The sequence below is a fragment of the Syngnathoides biaculeatus genome, chromosome 13 (assembly GCF_019802595.1).
Source record: "Syngnathoides biaculeatus isolate LvHL_M chromosome 13, ASM1980259v1, whole genome shotgun sequence".
Lineage (NCBI taxonomy): Eukaryota > Metazoa > Chordata > Actinopteri > Syngnathiformes > Syngnathidae > Syngnathoides > Syngnathoides biaculeatus.
Genome location: NC_084652.1, coordinates 11,708,002 through 11,725,755, shown reverse-complemented (window position 1 = coordinate 11,725,755; position 17,754 = coordinate 11,708,002). Strand labels below are relative to the sequence as shown.

Genomic DNA, 17,754 nt, shown 5'->3' with positions numbered 1-17,754 from the left:
AACAGTCTTAAAGTTACACCACCACAATGTATGCCACGTGGGTGATTGAGAACAATTAGTTGATTATTAAAGCCACCGTAGACACATTTAGAATGTGGGAGGAAATTGACAAACAAATGTTTTTGTGAAGCACAAGATGATGACTTCTTTCATGAAAATGGTCAAAGCAAAAACCCACGTTGAAAAATATAACTCTTAAATAAAAAGTGTCAGTAAATGACAACACAGCCACCATATCGTTCATTAATATGAAGGGATGGGGTGCTTATTTGCATTAATAACTAGTGACGTCCCGATTACATCTTTTTGTACCAAATTCTGAATCAATTTATTTGATGGATTCTGCTGATACTGAGTCCCATCTCGATACCATGGCAACACATTCAGTAAAAAGGAGCACAGATCCAAATTGTCTTGATTGTCTTACTGATAGTCTTTTTTTGTGTGAATAAAAGTATCCCCAAGTTATACTTTTTGAGATAGGTGTAAGTCAAGTGTAGTGTTAAAATCAAGTAAACAAAATCTTTTAAAAGCACAACATTTGCTATCATGTTTTGTATTATGTATATATGCTAATATATCCTTTTGTATAAGTGATTGTATGTATTTTTGTTTGTATTGTATTTTTGGGAGTGGATTTGATTTTGCTTTGTTTTGTTATGCTGACAGCAGGCCAGTCAGGGAGTACATGCAAACTCCAAACAGGAAGGATGGAACCCAGTTATGTGCCAACGACCTCTGAACTGTGAGGGGGCTTTGCTAGTCTGCACCATGCATGCCACCCTCAACAGATAAGAAAGTAAAACACAAGTACAGTAACCACTTACTCACTGAATATTATCCATCCATCCATTTTCTTTTGCCGCTTCTCCTCACCAGGGTCACGGGGAGTGCTGGAGCCTATCCCAGCCTTCAACAGGCGGGGTACACCCTGAACTGGATGCCAGCCAATTGCAGGGCACATAGAGACAAACAGCCACAGTCACAATCAGACTTAGGGGCAATTCAGAGTGTCCAATTAATGTTACATGTTTTTGGGATAGGGGAAGAAACCCACGGGTAGAACATGCAAACTCCACACAGGCGGGGCCAGGATTGAACCAGGGTCCTCAGAACTATGAGGCCCTGGCTTTACCAGCTGCGCCACCGTGCTGCCTACTTAATATTACTCAAGCAAGTATTTGCAGTTGTGCTCTTTATTTTTATCCCACTCATATCATTCTAAACTAACAGTACACTGGAGTAAAACGTTTGGTTACTTTGATTATGGCCCATGTAACCAGTGCTCCACATGACAACACGAATTCGAGCTACTTGTGCAAACAAAGCCCTCATAACACAAGGATGATTAATTCTTAAATAACAGCACGGCGTACAGTAGCCTTATCTAATAAGGTCTGAGAGTGGACGTGACGGGATGCCGTGCGCGCGCCCGCCCCTCCTCCCTTCCACTCCACTGCCACCTTAAGCTCGTCCCCGCGTGCGCGCGCGCGCGCCCCCGTCGCTTACTGCCGCTCGAGGAGGTTGTGGCGGTGAGATCATGTGAGAGAGTCCACGCTTGGAGAAAGTAGGTTAGCAGGGTAGAGTGAGAGGAAGGCGCTGACTGTGTGGACCACCGTGCGCACCGTGAGGAGGATTCTGGCCGAATCGCTACGCCGGTCGCAAGGGCGTTTAGGATGCAATGCAATCCAAAGAGACTTTCTCCACTCTTTTAATTCGCTCGGACTTCACCGAACGATAGACGACACTTGGAGGTGTTTTTTCCTCCCCACTCCGCCCCACTCTTGCCTTTTCCCCTCGCGGATCCAGTCTGCGGTCGGGAAGAAGAGACATTATTATTTACACAGCCGATTCTTCCTGCCAGTCACCTGCAGCGCACCCAAATGTAGCCACGCTTCCTTCTCTTAACAAGAAGCAGACGTCAAAATGAGAGGTGAGTGGCTTCAACTTAAATCGTGTCGTGTGCGTAACTTAGTGGCGCGTTTCCACCGCCAGCAAGGAGCGCATTGGAAAGGTTGTCTGACACATGTGCGCGCATAGACCCTCTGGTGTGCGCCTGTTTTGCTCCTATAATGCGCATTAATCCCCCCCAACCCCATGACTGGATTACGACTGAAGACTCCAGTTCACTTCTTACTTTAAAATTTAATTGCAGCGGGTTTGGGTCAGTCTACAATAAATGAATGAAAATCATGAATTGTGTTGCGAATTTTCAATACTGGCACATTACTTGATCAATTAACTAGGTGGAAATGTGTTTTTAATAAAGCACCAAACCTGTCAGCGAGTGAATTATGACATCTCTGTCACCTGGGCGACCAAATGTACATTCGGGTTAGAGATCCATGTTCGTGTTATGCAATACGGAAAGGGGAGGGGCGTGAGACGAGCTTGTTGTTAACCAAAACTACAATTATGTAATCGAGACGTTTGTATTTCTATACTTCAAACCATGGAAGCATCAAATGGAATCCTGCATATTTCATTATTTACCCGAGTAAATCAAATTTTTAGTTATGAGCAACAGAACGGCTGCGTGTATTAAAAACAAATCATTTTTAGATAATTATCGTTTTAGAAAATATGTTGAGTCACCTATCATGCCATTTTTATCAGCTCGGTTATGCTGTTGTTGAAGTGGCACGGCCTTGCCAGCATGGCGAGCCGTGTGACTGCACAGAGGGAGAGGGACCTGGCTGTTCCACTGACCTAGTTATGTCACCCAACGTTACACAGCATGCGCAGCGGAGGGAGGGGGGCGCTGCAGAGGGAAGCGCCCGCCTGACTGCCTGCAGGCCATGTGCAGTTAAAAAAAAAAAAAAAAAAGCCATACTGACACTTGCCCTTGCACTTGCACTTGACTCCTGACTAACCGCCAGTGCTGAATGAACTTGAACTTGAGCAGCCATCCCGAGAAGACTGCAGCACGTTATTCATAATGTGTGCGTTCAATTTGTCTGTAACAGCCACTGAATATTTGACAGATAGATAGATAGATAGATAGATAGATAGATAGATAGATAGATAGATAGATAGATAGATAGATAGATAGATAGATAGATAGATAGATAGATAGATAGATAGATAGATAGATAATTAATTAAGGCAGGTGTAGTATTTATGTAGGAGTAGCCATGTTTTAATGAAAAATTTAAAATATTGATAATTACCTAAATGTATTGCATTCACATTTACAAATGCCCAGTGCAACAATGAGAGTTTCCACAGGACAGCAGAGTACAGTAAGTCCCTTCATATTCACATTTCGCTCATCATGAATGTATTTATTCGTTGTTTTTTTCACCTATGAAACTTATCCCCTGCTGGTCAGAGAAGAAACAAACCTCACGTATTTCAGTGCACGTTCCGAAACCCACTAAAAGCCAAACAATGGTCCCAAAGCCCTGGTTAAATAGGGAGTGGTGTCAAAGACGTGCGTTGAAGTCCTGAGACATCTCAACTTAGACAGTTGGTGTGGAACCAAGTTTAGTCTGGGTTGTTAGTGGAGGGTATGGAAGGTCTTCACCATATATGAATATACTGTAAGTGAGCACATCCAAAACCTTTTTTGTAAATCAAATCCTCTAAGGAATTTATTTGCAAAGATAATTTGTGTTTTATATTCAAATTTATAAGGTCACTGATGATGTAGTGGTGCACACCCGTGCCCTGGCTTTAGTGCAGGGACCGTGGGATCGATTCCCGCACAGTGATGATGTCGATACGTCCCCTGTGACTAACTGGTGACCAGTTCAGGGTGTAATCTGCCTTTTGCCCGTATTTAGCTGGGATAAGATCCAGCACTCCTGCAACCCTTTTGAGGATAAGCAGCTTGGAAAATAGATGTATGGATATTTAAATAATACAGTCAACTGTTTCAGTTTGAGGTATCGTTACGGTTTAAATGATTATGTAATATTGTCGAATCTAAATAGTTTTAGGGGCATGCAAGTTAATTGTTTTTGACGGTTGTGGAAGGGCTCAGACCCGTACGGGGGGGGGGGGGTTGTGGGGGGTGAATGAGAATGCAGGACATCTAAATGTAAAACAAACCGGAATTAGTCATTTGATCTTGACATCCTCGTTTGAAGTTGTAGATATCTGATACATCACAATTACGGTGAAATAGTTGATTCCATATTTGACATTCTGACGTCATTTAGAATTACAGTGTGTATTGATTACTCACAAAAATGGCACAATATCACATGAGAGGGAGGAGGCTTTTGAAATGATTTGCTCTGTTCTAACCTCACCTTCTTTCACTTGTGTTTTTTATTAGAGCTCCTTAATTTGAATGCATTCAAATTCTCTATACACAGTAGCACAGTGTTGCGATATGCATGTGCCACGCCATCATCCTGCACTCCACTGCGAGACATGATGCAATCTGAATTTCTTAAACCTCTATAATAAAACATCACAGGGTCATCAACAAGTCACAACAATGTATATTTGGCTCATTTGTTCTCAAAGTGTATGCATGAATTGACAGATGATTACCACACATTGCGCAGTGATATGAAGGTTATTTGGTTTTAAATGAGGTAATTAAAAAAAATACAGAGCACTGACTTTTATAAAGGGTTGCCAAAGGGCATCGAGCCCTGCTCAAAATATTATGACGCCCAAATAAAAACTGTCTCAAAACTGGTTGTGCAAGTATGACGTTTGTTGGCACACTTGTGACCGTGCCAGCAAGGGGGAGGATGTGAACGGTCGAAATTCATTTTTCACTCTCAGGCATATTTCTGACACACTAACCCAGTGACTCTTGTGCAATTGATAGGCCGTTTTTTCCACCTTAGATACCAAGAAGAAAATGTTGGATGAATAGATTTATGCATTTCAGTGCTTCACTCTTCCCAACTCTAAAACTAATTGTCTGTTCTTTTCAACCAATGACAACAAGGTCAGATTTTTTACAGCGGCCTAACTGTTATTAATAAGCTTGTTCTGGGTTCTCTCCTCTACAGCTAAACCAGCCGCCATGTGGAAAATCACCATTCTTTCCCTCATAGAGTTTGTGACGGAGTCACTGTTGGTGTATGACAAATATTGAACGCTGCATGTGCCTTCATGCATCATGTTAGTGAAAAAGGTTGGCTTGTATTGATCGGTTGGAGTGCGGCAGTTCTCTTCAGAACAAAAGGTCAGATAGGTCAACTGATATTGAGGTTCTAAAGTCAACGTAACCTAGTGTAACATCGAGTTTCCTCTGCCTTTACAGTGATGAAAAAAAAAGGATGTCAACATTCCTTTTCTTCTTTAATTTACAATGTGGCCTTGCTTTTCTTTTCTTTCCAGCTTAACAATAAGCAACATGCTCACATTGTAGGTTTATATATTGTAATACCATCTTTGGTCTAGAGCTTTAGAGACATGCATTGAATATGGTTGGCTGGGTGAGCCACTGTACTGTATTTCTGGCTCTTCGCAGTGGACAAGAATAGACGTGGCTGTACCGGAGCTCTCGGTCAAAGACAGAGGAGAGGGCTGGGAAACCAAATGGCTGACAATCAAGTTCCTAGTTTAACTGTACAGTAGTATGTGCAGTAACATGCTCGTTAAATGTGTGTACGTCAGTAGTAAAACACGATCTGTTTATTGCTTGTGTCTTCCAAGACATTACTGGTGAAAGCAGTTTTTCTAGTGTCATTGTTATTACTTGGAGTGGTTGGTTTTACTGTTATGCAACAGCATTTTTCAAATCAATTATTCAAACTCCAGGCCATAAGGAAAATATTTTTCATGGAAGCGAGAGCTTTGTTGAGCTCCACCTTAAAATTGGTCTGTGGAGTGCTGTGATGTGCCTCCTTCCCTCCTCCCTTCCCTTGCAGTGGGAAAGTGTGTCAGTGGGACAGAATGTCCACATGGGCTGACAGGCTACAGCGGCCGACCGACGGCTGACTCAGCCAATACTGAGCGAGCTGCCGACGCCGCCCGGCCAGTAGCACAGAGCGAATACGGCGAGGGCGGGTCCGTCGACGTTGCTAGAGTGAGCCGGCTCAATGAGAGTTGTGAGGAATGCTCACAGATGAGAGTTATATAATCGAGAGATGGGTGCGGGAGGGAGAGGAGAGCCTCGCTGAAACGGACGGAGGGGGTGGCAGATATTTTTTTTCCATTACATGCCTGCAGCTGCCCTGATCAGTTGGAGTACAATATTTTAGTCTACTGCTTTAGAGGTGAGCAGACAATCGAGTGCGTGTATGTGGAGGAAAGTTGTGCTTTTGCTCTTGGTGAAGTCGAATGATCACATACAAGTGAATTACCAAACAATAGCCAATAAATGTGGATCAGTCTGAGGATTTTAGAACTATAAGATTTCAATAACAGGCTAAGCAACATTATCTTATGATATTGCTGCTTTGCCAGGAACAAGACAGAACTCTTTGTTCATCTCAGTGTGCAGCAGTCATGTGATCCCTTATCTGTTTGTGCAATCTGTTCCTTCACGGGGGCCTCATGCAGCGCACAGACAAACGCAGTTGAAGGCAGGTTGGCTTCTCGAATCCTGTTGGCCTGTGCCCAAATTTTTGAAACTTTAAAGTTCCATTCTTCACAAGACACCCTTTTCCAGCTCTTTAGATTTGTGTTGGTTTCCATTTCCAAGTCGTCGTATTTTTATTCCAGTGATCAAATAATGTACATTTTATCACTAATCATACCCCAATAAACGTTTCTTTTAGACGAGGTCTCAGACAGTACTAGTTCATCCCTATAAAAAAAGAATGCAGAATTCCAAAGTTTGTTAAAAACATTTTGTACTTGATATTAGTTGGCGGTGAAGTTTGACCTTTTAATTCAGGATACAGGGAATTACAACTGCCTAACTCCGAAAAGATAAGGCTGCAGCTCGCCGTTTCTAGGTCAACAGTACACACAAAGCATATTATTTTGCTCAGGATTTATAACAGAAGAGAGTAAGACAGCACTGTACAGATAAAATGAGCTCAGAGGTGGGCAAAGTTCACAAATGCTATCATAAAACAATAGAAAAGCAGCTTATCTGTGTGCATAAAACACTTGCTGTTAAAACTAAACACAAAAGTGTTATTTAAAAAGTTGATTTAATAAAAACCAGAGCAAGCACTTTTGAAGCCATTGGTTACATGGAAATCTGCTTAAAATATTGTAGATGTGTTTCAGAGTATCTTCTAATAAAAAATTTTGGGGAAATATCTTGAACATTAATATCCCTCTCTCACTCCGGTAGTATGCGAGCATAGAAGCCAAGTTAAGGTGTGTTTTGGGGTTTGAGTTAATGTTTTTCATTATTGGGACCAATTCTGACCTTGTGTGAAGTACAGTTTTATTTTCTGAATGCAAGAGAATCTTGTTCTGACCTGGTCAACTTTGGTTTTGGTCCTGCAGCTCAAATTGAGGTCATCCCTTGTAAAATCTGCGGGGACAAGTCCTCGGGGATCCACTATGGGGTCATCACCTGCGAAGGCTGCAAGGTACGGATGAAAACAGGACATGCTTGAAGAAACACATCATATCTCAAACTATGAAAATGTCAACTGAGTGTGCATGTCTTTTAGGGGTTCTTCCGTCGCAGCCAACAAAACAATGCCATGTACTCTTGCTCCCGCCAGAGGAACTGTTTGATCGACAGAACGAACCGCAACCGTTGCCAGCACTGCCGTCTACAGAAGTGTTTGGCTTTGGGCATGAGCCGAGATGGTAAACACAACAGAGCATACTCCGTTGACACACTTCCTATAATCTTATCATGATTACCTTCTGTGGCGTATATCAAACTGTATCACAATTGTGAGCTGTGTCGAAACTTATATAAGGGAAGTTGAGTAGCTTCTGCTACGGAGCCAAGTCCCGCATTCCTCTAAATTGAAGGCGATACCATGAGAATTTGAAGCCCTCAGTGTTAAGGTTCTACTTCAGCTGTTGGGAGATGCCTCGAAACTTGCGTCCGACTCTTTTTTGGACCACAGAGAGAAAACTAATACTGTATGTAGACTGTCATAGAGTAAACTGGATATCAAGCACGGAACATACAGTACTACTTAGAGGTCAAGGTGGCAGATGGAGTCCTAGTCAAAAAACAAAAAAAAAGTTGGTTTCAACCTCTTTCAATTCTTTCGTAATCAGCAGTGGGACACAATTTTGTTCCACCAATAGTTTTGTTTGAAAGGGGTGGAGAAAATAATTATTGTGAAAAGAAACAAGTCAAGCAGAATAGTGACTTTGGTAGAAAGTTTTTACTTTTAGATCACCTCAAACCACAAAATAACAAAAACGAAACCAATAGGGTTTTTGATAGCAAGCTAAAGTTTTATTTACAGACATAAAATGTCAGCGGCTTTTTAACATGGCATTCACTCTCATAACTAGGACAATTTGTCTCACTTTCGAGATACACACACTCCCACCTACTGTGACGTACTCTGTTCATACCACGCATGTATATACTCCGTTCGAGTGTGAGCTGCGTAAATTTGTCTGACTTCCAACATTTTGGAATTTCTCTCCCTCATGATTGAAGTGACATGCTGAGATTCATCCCCTAATCTTTATGTTCAACTCAAAAGCTCCACTGATCTTAAATCCAAAATGATCCAATGCAGCCATCTACGGGGATCTGTTAGCCATTACAGTGGCTTACAAAGTTGAATCCCAGAGGCGAGCTGGGCGTTTTCCACAGTTGCACGTTTGAAAAATGGAGTTGACAAGCGTATATGTCAGTGGAAGTAAATATCTGGATTCCAGTTGACGAATGACATTTTCTGTCAACAGCGGTGAAGTTTGGCCGTATGTCCAAAAAGCAGCGGGACAGTCTCTATGCTGAAGTGCAGAAGCATCAGAAATCTCAGGAGTGTGTGGACTCGGTAGATTTGGGCTCCACTGCTCTGTCCTTACCTCGAGAGGACGGTGCATGTGGGGCTAGCGGTGAGGATGGCGAGGAAGGTCTGAGCCGTTCCTACAGCACCGGGGGCTCCAGCTCCACGCTCAGCGACCTCGATGACATTGCAGCACTTCCTGACCTATTCGACCTACCACTGACCCCGGAGGAGGCCAGCGAGTACTGCAGCCTGGAGCTACTGGGAGGCAGTGGAGGGACCAGCACGGGAAACACCTCCAACTCATCATCCGCTTCGTCTTCTTCCTCATCCCCGTCCAATCAGAATTCTCCGCAGCAAACAATGTTGGATGGCTCAGATGGCAATGGCATCCAGCTTCTGCACTCACATTCTCACTCGCATCCGCTGCTCGAAGACACAGACGCACTGCTGGATCCATTACCTGATGACTGCTCGGTAACAGAACTTGGTGAGTAGTCACGCCACATCACCGCAACGCTCACTGAAATAGCTTCAGACTGGTTCACCGTTCGCAGCCCTGCATATTCATAGGTTTTGCTCTCCAAATTTTTTTGGGTCCATTTTGGAAAAAAATTAAGACTTCAGTGCATCTTATGGTTGCAAAAATATGGTACATATCATAAACGGGTATATTAATACTTCATTCATTATTTGCAGATTTTCGTTATTTACGGGGGTGTAAGGTACGTAACACCAGCGAACACTAATTATAAAATTCTTTTGGCCAGGTCAAAAATTATGGTAACCGTTTCATATGTTAATATCGTATAGGCAATTATAATCATTTTTAGGGAAGGGTCAATTATTTCATGGAAATTGCTATTCTGCAGTTGGGTTTGGTCCCAACCCCTTCCAATTAATGGCGGTCCACTGTACTTTTGTCAGTTTCGAGTTATGGTCCATGACCATTGGACGTTTTTCCTACAAGGTACCAACAGTATTGTCCATCCATTTTCCGAGTTGCTTATCCCCACAAGGGTCGTGGGAGTGCTGGAGCAAAAACCAGCTGTCATCGGGCAGGAACTGGTTGCCAGGGCACAAAGACACAAACAACCAGTGGCACCCACAATCACACCTAGCAACAATTTAGAGTCCCCAATTAATGTTGGATGTTTTTGGGATGTTAGAGGAAACCGGAGTGCCCGAAGAAAACCCCCACAGGCCCGGGGGGAGAACATGCAAAGTCCACACAGGCGGGGGTAGGATTTGAACTCTGGTCCTCAGAACTCTGAGGCCAACGCTCTATCGACAGCTGCTCCACCGTGGCGCCCAAACATAAATTATTAAGTGTGAATATATATATTTTGTATCAATGAAGTGCACAAGTATATACAGTAAATGAACAGGTCGTTTGAATACACTCATCGCTGAATCTTGTGATTGGTTATTGTTTTTTAAACTGGCTCCCAAAAGTCCTAATCGTGGAAAGCAGGGGTGTCAAACTCATTTTTCTCGCGGGCCACATTGTGGTTCCGGTTTCCCTCAGAGGGCCATCATGACTGTGAAACCATACAAATATTTAATCGTCTCATCGTATTTACATCATCAATTTATGATCTACTTTTTGAATCAGAAATCAAGGGTAATGTGTTTTTCAACTATTCATGTTTGGTAACACAAAAATGCTTGGAATATCTCAACTTTATCATTTTTGATGCATGACAATTTGAAATCTTTGTACAAATTTTTACAAGAATAATCGAAATTGACACTCTAGATTTGGCTTCGCGGGCCACATAAACTCACGTGGTGGGCCGAATCTGGCCCCCGGGCCTTGAGTTTGACAGATGTGGTGTAAAGCCTACCTAAAGTGTACTTGGGTACACACTAACAACTTATAATGGGTTGCTGAGAAAAACAACAATTGAAAGATTACAAAAAATTATATAGACAAAGTTGATTAGTAGCCAATGACGCAAAGTCACACTACCACGATCTGTGGATAAGTAAACAAAATCCTGTTCACAAAAGCGAAACCTGCCTTCCATTCAAATCCCTTCAGTGTTGAATATATTTATATGCTTTTTGTCTTGCAGAGCGAATCACCCAGTGTATTTTGAAATCTCACTTGGAGACATGTCAGTACAGTGCAGAGGACATGAAAAGATTCACTTGGGTACAATACACACCTGAGGAAACGCGTTCTTTTCAGAACAAGGTACATATGATCCCTCCTAATATTCCGTGTGTATTTTCAAAATAAAAGCTCAGTGGCAGACTAGTCAGACAAAGCGCTTGAGTTTAAATGTTCAATGTGATGTTCAAAAAGGTACATTTGAAGGATCAAGTGATTTTTAACGTGTCCATTTTTTCCGTCTATTAGTCAGCTGAGTGGATGTGGCAACAGTGCGCACACCACATAACCAATGCAATCCAGTATGTGGTGGAGTTTGCCAAACGGATAGCTGGCTTTATGGATCTTTGCCAGAATGACCAGATTATTTTGCTGAAAGCAGGTCAGTGTACAGTCCATAGTGAGTATAATTAGATATCATAGGTCACAGAGTTACCAAAGTAAACATGAATATGAAACTTGCTAACTCGAGTTCCTTCTTGTTTTTTTTTTTTGTCTCCAACCTTCTCTTCCTTCTTTTTTGCCCCATTTCTTTGAACAATGGGGAGAAAACCATTATTCTGGAAATTTTGTAACTCATTTTATGTATATTTACTATATGTGGGGGGGGGAAATGTATTTGTATCTTTATTGTCTCTTAATATTTGAACTTTATAAAACATACATTTGTGAATATATGTTTCAATGGTTCAAATTGTCATGTGATGTACATTAATCTGAATCAAAATTTACATTTGTCTGTGTGTTCATGTTGGAGTATTTTCGGACCCTGTGTGAACCCCCACTTCCTTCTCCCTCCTGGTGTATTTCTCCATATCTTTGCCCCTATGGCTACCCTTTCAGGATGCCTGGAGGTCCTGCTGATCCGCATGTGCCGGGCTTTTAACGTCAACAACAGCACCATTTTCTTCAATGGAAAATTTGCCTCGCCTCATTTCTTCAAGGCACTTGGTGAGCATCACATGGGAATGCCATGACAAACACTCCAAAACATTCCAATTAACACATCTGCTGTATCCCATTCTTAGTTGTGTTATTTTGAAAAGCTGACAAGCAAACAGCACATGCAATTGCCGTTTTCAGTCTACTTTTTAGCTTTTAATTTAACATAAATACAACCAGGGCGGGACGGTGGCGCAACTGGTTACAGCATTGGCCTCACAGATCTGAGGACTGGGGTTCAAATCATGGCTCTGGCTGTGTGGAGTTTGCATATGCTCCCCGTGGCTGTCTGGGTTTTCTCCAGGCACTCCAGTTTCCTCACACATCCCATAAACATGCCTTAGTTGGAGACTCTAAATTGCCCATAGGTGTGATTCTGAGTGCGACTGTTGTCTGTCTCCATGTGCCCTGCGATTGGCTGGCAACCCGTCCAAGGTGTACCCCGCCGCCTAAGATAACAGCTGGGATAGGCTCCAACACTCCGTGAGCCTCATGAGGATAAGCGGCTCTGAAAATGGATGGATGGATAGATGGATAAATACAATTCCAATGAAGTTGGTACACTATGTTAAACAAAAACAGAATACAAGGATTTTCAAATCATGTTCAACCTTTAATTAATTGAATACACTACAATGACAAGATATTTAATTAGCAAACTGATAAACTTTATTGTTTGTAGCAAATAATCATTAACTTGGAATTTTCCGGCTGCAACACGTTCCAGAAATGGTAGTCATGTTTACCACTGTGTTACATTCCCTTTTTCTTTGAACAACACTCAATTAAAGTGTGGGAACTGAGGACAGTAATTGTTGAATTCTTTCCGATTCTTGCTTCTCGGGTCTCTGTTGTTGTATTTTTTCGCTTCATCATGCGCCACACATTTTCAGGTCTGGACTGCAGGCAGGCCAGTCTCGTACCTGCACTCTTTTACTACAAAGCCACGCTGTTGTAATTTGTGCAGAATGTGTTTTGGCATTGTCTTGATTATTAAGCAGGGGCATCCATGAAAAAACATTTCCTGGATGGCAGCATATGTTTGTCCAAAACCTTTACGTACCGTTCACCGGTGATGGTGCATTCACAGATGTGCAGGTTACACATGCCATTGGCACCAACACAGATGCTGGCTTTAGAACTTTGTGTCCATAACAGTTCAGATGGTTCTTTTCCTCTTTGGCCTGGAGGGCACAACATTCACAATTTCCAAAAGCGGTTTCAAATCTGGACTCGTTGGACCACAGAACAGTTATCCCCTTTTCATCAGTCTATCTTAGATAAGCTCAGGCCCTGAGAAGCCGGAGGCTTTAATGGGTGTTGATAATCAGTGGTAAATGGCTTTTGCTTTGCATAGTAGAGTTTTAAGTTGCAATTATAGATGTCGTGCCAAACTGTATTTTGTGACATTGGTGTTCTGAGGTGTTAATGAGCCTATGTGGTGATATCCTTTCCACATTGTTGTTGGTTTTTGATACTGCCCTGGGCATTCAGTGTTTGTTCTATTGATGGTCTTATGGACCGAAGATGATGAAATCCCTAAATTCCTTGCAATTGTACATTGGGGAACATTGTCCTTAAAGGGTTCAACTGTTTTCTGACGCATTTGTTCTCAAAGAGGTGAACCTTGCACCATCTTTTCTTGTGAATGACTCAGCATTTAAAGAAAGCTCCTTTTATACCCAATCATGGCACCAACATGTTCCCAATTAGGTAGTTCACCTGTGGGATGATCCAAACAGGTGTTTGATGACCACTCCTCAACTTTTTCACCCTTTTTTGGACTGTGTTGCAGCCATAAAATTCAAACTGAGTGATAATTTGCCAATAACAAAATGTTCATCAGTTTGAACAATAAATATTTTTCTTTCCCGTGTATTCAATTAAGTATAGGTTGAATGTGATTTGCAAATCATTTTTTGTATTTGTTTAACACAATGTCCCAATTTAATTGGAATTGGGATTGTACTTGTATTCTTTGACAGAGTTGAAAACACTTAGTTGGATACAATAGTAGCAAATGCAAACATTTAATACACATGAAGCAGTATTAAGGATAGTACCAGTAATCTTCAGTAGAATTGTTTACACAGAAACGTGCTAAAGAGGTTTCAGGTTTAAATATGTACCAGAGATTCTAAACACAAAACCAAATCAATAGTTAGCTCACAGGTACTAGTGGCAGGAGTTTAGCCGAAAGAAAAACCGTCACAAATAAATTATCTTCAATTTGCAAACGTTCAAACAAGGCCTTTCAGCATATCGGGGTCATGAAGAATTGAGACCAGCTAAAAAGTGACTCAACACTGCCTCCTCCAGTTAAAAAAAAAAAGGAGCATAACTGGATTGCGAGCGAGGAAAAAAAATGGAATATGGTGTACGTCATTCTTACGTCAATAAGCAGTAGTTCTCATCTCCTGAGATGTCAGACATTATTGTACAGTACTGCTGTTTTACTTAACCATATTCATAAACCAATAGATTATAGAAGTTATTATTGTGATTGTACAGCGGAGGCTTCCTTCAACACTTAATTTAACCCTTTGATGCAGCCTTTAGTAATGCATTGATTTCCATCATGTGTTTATTCAGGTTGCGATGACCTGGTGAATGCGGTGTTTGAACTGGCCAAAGGACTCTGTCGCCTCCAGCTGTCTGATGAAGAGATGGCTCTCTTCAGTGCAGCTGTCCTTCTCTCGCCTGGTGATTATATCTTTATATGCCATTCGTGTAAAACCATTTCTTTAGCCTAGGAGTGTCTGTGTGTGGAATATAGGCCATTATAAATATTTTGTGGGGAGCGACAATTACTTGTGGTTTTTCGCTACTCACAGTTATCTGCGGTGGAGTACTATTCAACAAACTTACTAACTGGCTTTGTGAACACTTACTCAGCAAAAAAATATCTATAATCATCCCTTTACCTCATGTGGAATTATGGTGATTTTGCCAGATCGGCCCTGGCTAATGGATGGCCAAAAGGTTCAAAAGCTTCAGGAAAAGGTTTACCTGGCTCTGCAGCACAGTCTTCATAAGAGTGCGTCTGAGGAGAAACTGGACAAGGTAAAAGGACGCGGCCATGACACTTCATGACCACATCCTTGATAAATCCAGAAAAATGCTCACCGTATGCCTTTAATTCTCCACAGATGCTGTCCAAACTACCGGTCATGAAGTCCATTTGTCACCTCCACATTGATAAACTGGAGTTTTTCCGTCTGGTCCACCCAGAGACCGCATACAGTTTTCCTCCACTGTATCGGGAGGTGTTTGGAACTGACATGTCCCTGCCCGATTCCACCCACAGCTAGACAGACAGACTGACCGACACAAAGACTGACTGACTGACAGAGAGATGGAGGGAGTGCATTTAGGGGAAGTGAAAATGAGAGACAGAGTCGGATATATATGTTGACGTTCAACAACCAGCAGTTAAAAGACTTTAAAATGCTCCGTCTCCCGCGATTCCAAAGTAGTCCTCCACTTTCCGAGCAGGCAAAGGCACCTTACACTACAGACCATGCACACTCATGCTCCTCTGCGTATTGTAGCAGCACCAACAAGCAGATGCATGAGGAACGACGCAAGTTCGAAGAACTTGTTCAACGTCAGCTCCGCCGGGGATCGCCCAAAAAGTAATGAATGTACCTCATCGACAAGCACCGGTGCACAAGCAAGGACTCAACGGTGAATGTATAACCCTGTCGCACTTAAGACAGTTTTATACATGGTCACAAAAATGGGATTTCATTCAATATTAATCTTTCGCTACGGTATTCGTGCGTATTCATACAAAGCCACCCTATTTATGTACTGACAGTTAGGGACCAAGATCACGTTATTTTTAAAAAAAAAACAAACAAACAAACAAAAAACATCTTCACCTTCTAGACCCTGACATTTTGCCTGTGTTCGGTGCTGCCTTGAGTAGGCTCTTGAGAAACCTCAGTCCCACGCATCCCTTTTCCTAGAAAATGCCACTTAGAGACAGGGCAATATGAAATTATCTTTAATTTATATACACATTTATATACAAATATTTTAAATAAGAATGTAAATAGATTACTATGTGAGACTGCAGAGCGCGTTAGAGTGTGCGAGAGTAGTTCAGAGTGAAAAGGAGCGAGACATGCATATTTACACAAAGGACGTTGATATTTGGACTCTGGACTATTTTCCTCTCTATATAGTACTCTCAGGTTTCCATGACAACCCCCCTTCCCCCCAGTTTTCCTTGACAGCAAACCCACTACGGGGGTGAAAAGACACTTATTGTTGATGCAAAGAGGGGCAATGTGTTCATGTGACAGAGGAAACAAATTGCCTTTGTTTGGCATTTAAACTGCGCTCTGACGCTGATGACCCGGCCGGCCCCTGCCTGGATAGACAAAAAGAGGACAAATGGGACTCGAAAGGACGAAAATCAAGCAAGGCAAACTTTATGAACTTCAGAAGAGGGGATACAAAGTGCCCCCCCTTAGCTGTTTCAAACCAGCAATCAGGTGTGGTATGTATAATTCAATCACTCATGTAGTTTCACATGTTCAGGTCCTCAGTTTGTATCATAATCCCTCCTTGCTGGAGCAATTGTATTATTTGTAGACTTGCTGTTCCTCTTCCTCGATTTAGTCCCAAACCCAACACCATTTTTTTTTTTTTTTTTTTTTTTAGATAAAAAGCACTTAAAGTCCCTTCTTTTTCACTGGAGACTAGTCTAATGCCAGACAGAGCTACCAGCTGCCCCCCTGAGTTGGGCCTCAAAGCCAGTATGACTTTTTTTTGTTTGTTTAATCAAATTGTTTTTGTTTTGATTTTCTTTTTTGTCATGCAAGATCCCTCCTCAAAGTTTCAGTGCTTCACTTGAACAAAATCAAAATCATGAAAAGTTAGCTCAAAGACAAACGTCTCACTAGCGTCACGGCGCTGTGACATTTTTGTTTTGTTTTGTTTTTTTTTGGCCTACCGCCTGCTGCTCAGGGAGCTAGCTGTGATCTCTTGTCCCTTTACGACCAGCCTTATAATCCTCACACCTTCGCACCCCACAACCATAATCACTGTGGACGTGACATCTATTTTTGTGAATGTTGTTCACAAACTGTCCAAGCCCTTCCTATTTGTCTTAATATTGTAACATTAACTTTATGAGAATCTGTGTAAGAATACAAAGAAAAAATCAGTTAATTATCCATTCTTGGGGTTTAATGTTTTCATTTGCTGTGGTCTTCACATGTCTTTTATTCACTTTCTTTGCATCGCCACTTTTTTCCTTTCAAGTCAGTAACCATATTTTTAATTGGCATATACAGTATATGATTGGAAAAGTAAAAAAAAAGACTAATTTGTCTCCCTTTTCTTTCCTTATATGGAAAAAATGTACAAGAGATACAGTATATTACTAGTTCAAGACTGAGTCTCACAGCTCGATATATATTGTCGTCCATTGGGATACATTATATGTGGTTTTAAGAATGTAATAAATGGTTTCTTCTTTGGAAATGTTTTTTCAAGTTATTCTAACGTGACTCCCAAACGCTGTGCCCTGAGAGACCATCAGGTGTGTGGTGTGGTGGGAGATTATCAAATTGTACTCTTTATTCATCTAGCTATCTATGCCAGCAGCATTTAGAGACAGGCAGAACAATTGTGTTTGTCCACTAGATGGCAGAAGGTACAATTAATCTGTGTAACCACCAGTTATTAGTCGAGTACATAGCTTGCTGTGGAGTACATATGAGTAAATTTAGAGGAGATTTCATTACATTTCCATCCGTCAATCCATTTTCTTTGCTGCTTATCCTCACGGGGGTCGCGGGGAGTGCTGGAGCCTATCCCAGCTGTCAGCGAGCAGGAGGCGGGGTACACCCAGAACTGGTTGCCAGCCAATCGCAGGGC

At 41.9% G+C, this 17,754-nt stretch overlaps 1 protein-coding gene across 2 annotated transcripts; it reads left to right on the top strand.

Moving 5' to 3' along the window:
* The first annotated feature begins 1,484 nt into the window (after window positions 1-1,484).
* On the top strand, window positions 1,485-15,297 carry rorcb (RAR-related orphan receptor C b). 2 transcript variants are annotated; one of them, XM_061838501.1, is made up of 10 exons: window positions 1,485-1,933; window positions 7,378-7,463; window positions 7,548-7,689; window positions 8,761-9,294; window positions 10,883-11,004; window positions 11,170-11,302; window positions 11,764-11,871; window positions 14,455-14,565; window positions 14,816-14,925; window positions 15,012-15,297. In XM_061838501.1, the coding sequence occupies exons 1-10, from the start codon at window positions 1,927-1,929 to the stop codon at window positions 15,171-15,173; spliced, it is 1,515 nt and encodes a 504-aa protein (XP_061694485.1). In that variant the 5' UTR covers window positions 1,485-1,926; the 3' UTR covers window positions 15,174-15,297. The 2 variants fall into 2 exon arrangements, with proteins under 2 accessions (XP_061694485.1, XP_061694486.1); XM_061838502.1 differs by lacking the exon at window positions 1,485-1,933 and adding an exon at window positions 5,999-6,188.
* Window positions 15,298-17,754: the final 2,457 nt, after the last annotated feature.

What these genes read in the sequence shown, in the direction of transcription:
- rorcb (XM_061838501.1), top strand. An exon ending in CTGCTCGGTAACAGAACTTG is followed by an intron (nt 9,295 to 10,882) that starts GTGAGTAGTCAC and finishes TTTGTCTTGCAG; the next exon opens with AGCGAATCACCCAGTGTATT. An exon ending in GATTATTTTGCTGAAAGCAG is followed by an intron (nt 11,303 to 11,763) that starts GTCAGTGTACAG and finishes CTACCCTTTCAG; the next exon opens with GATGCCTGGAGGTCCTGCTG.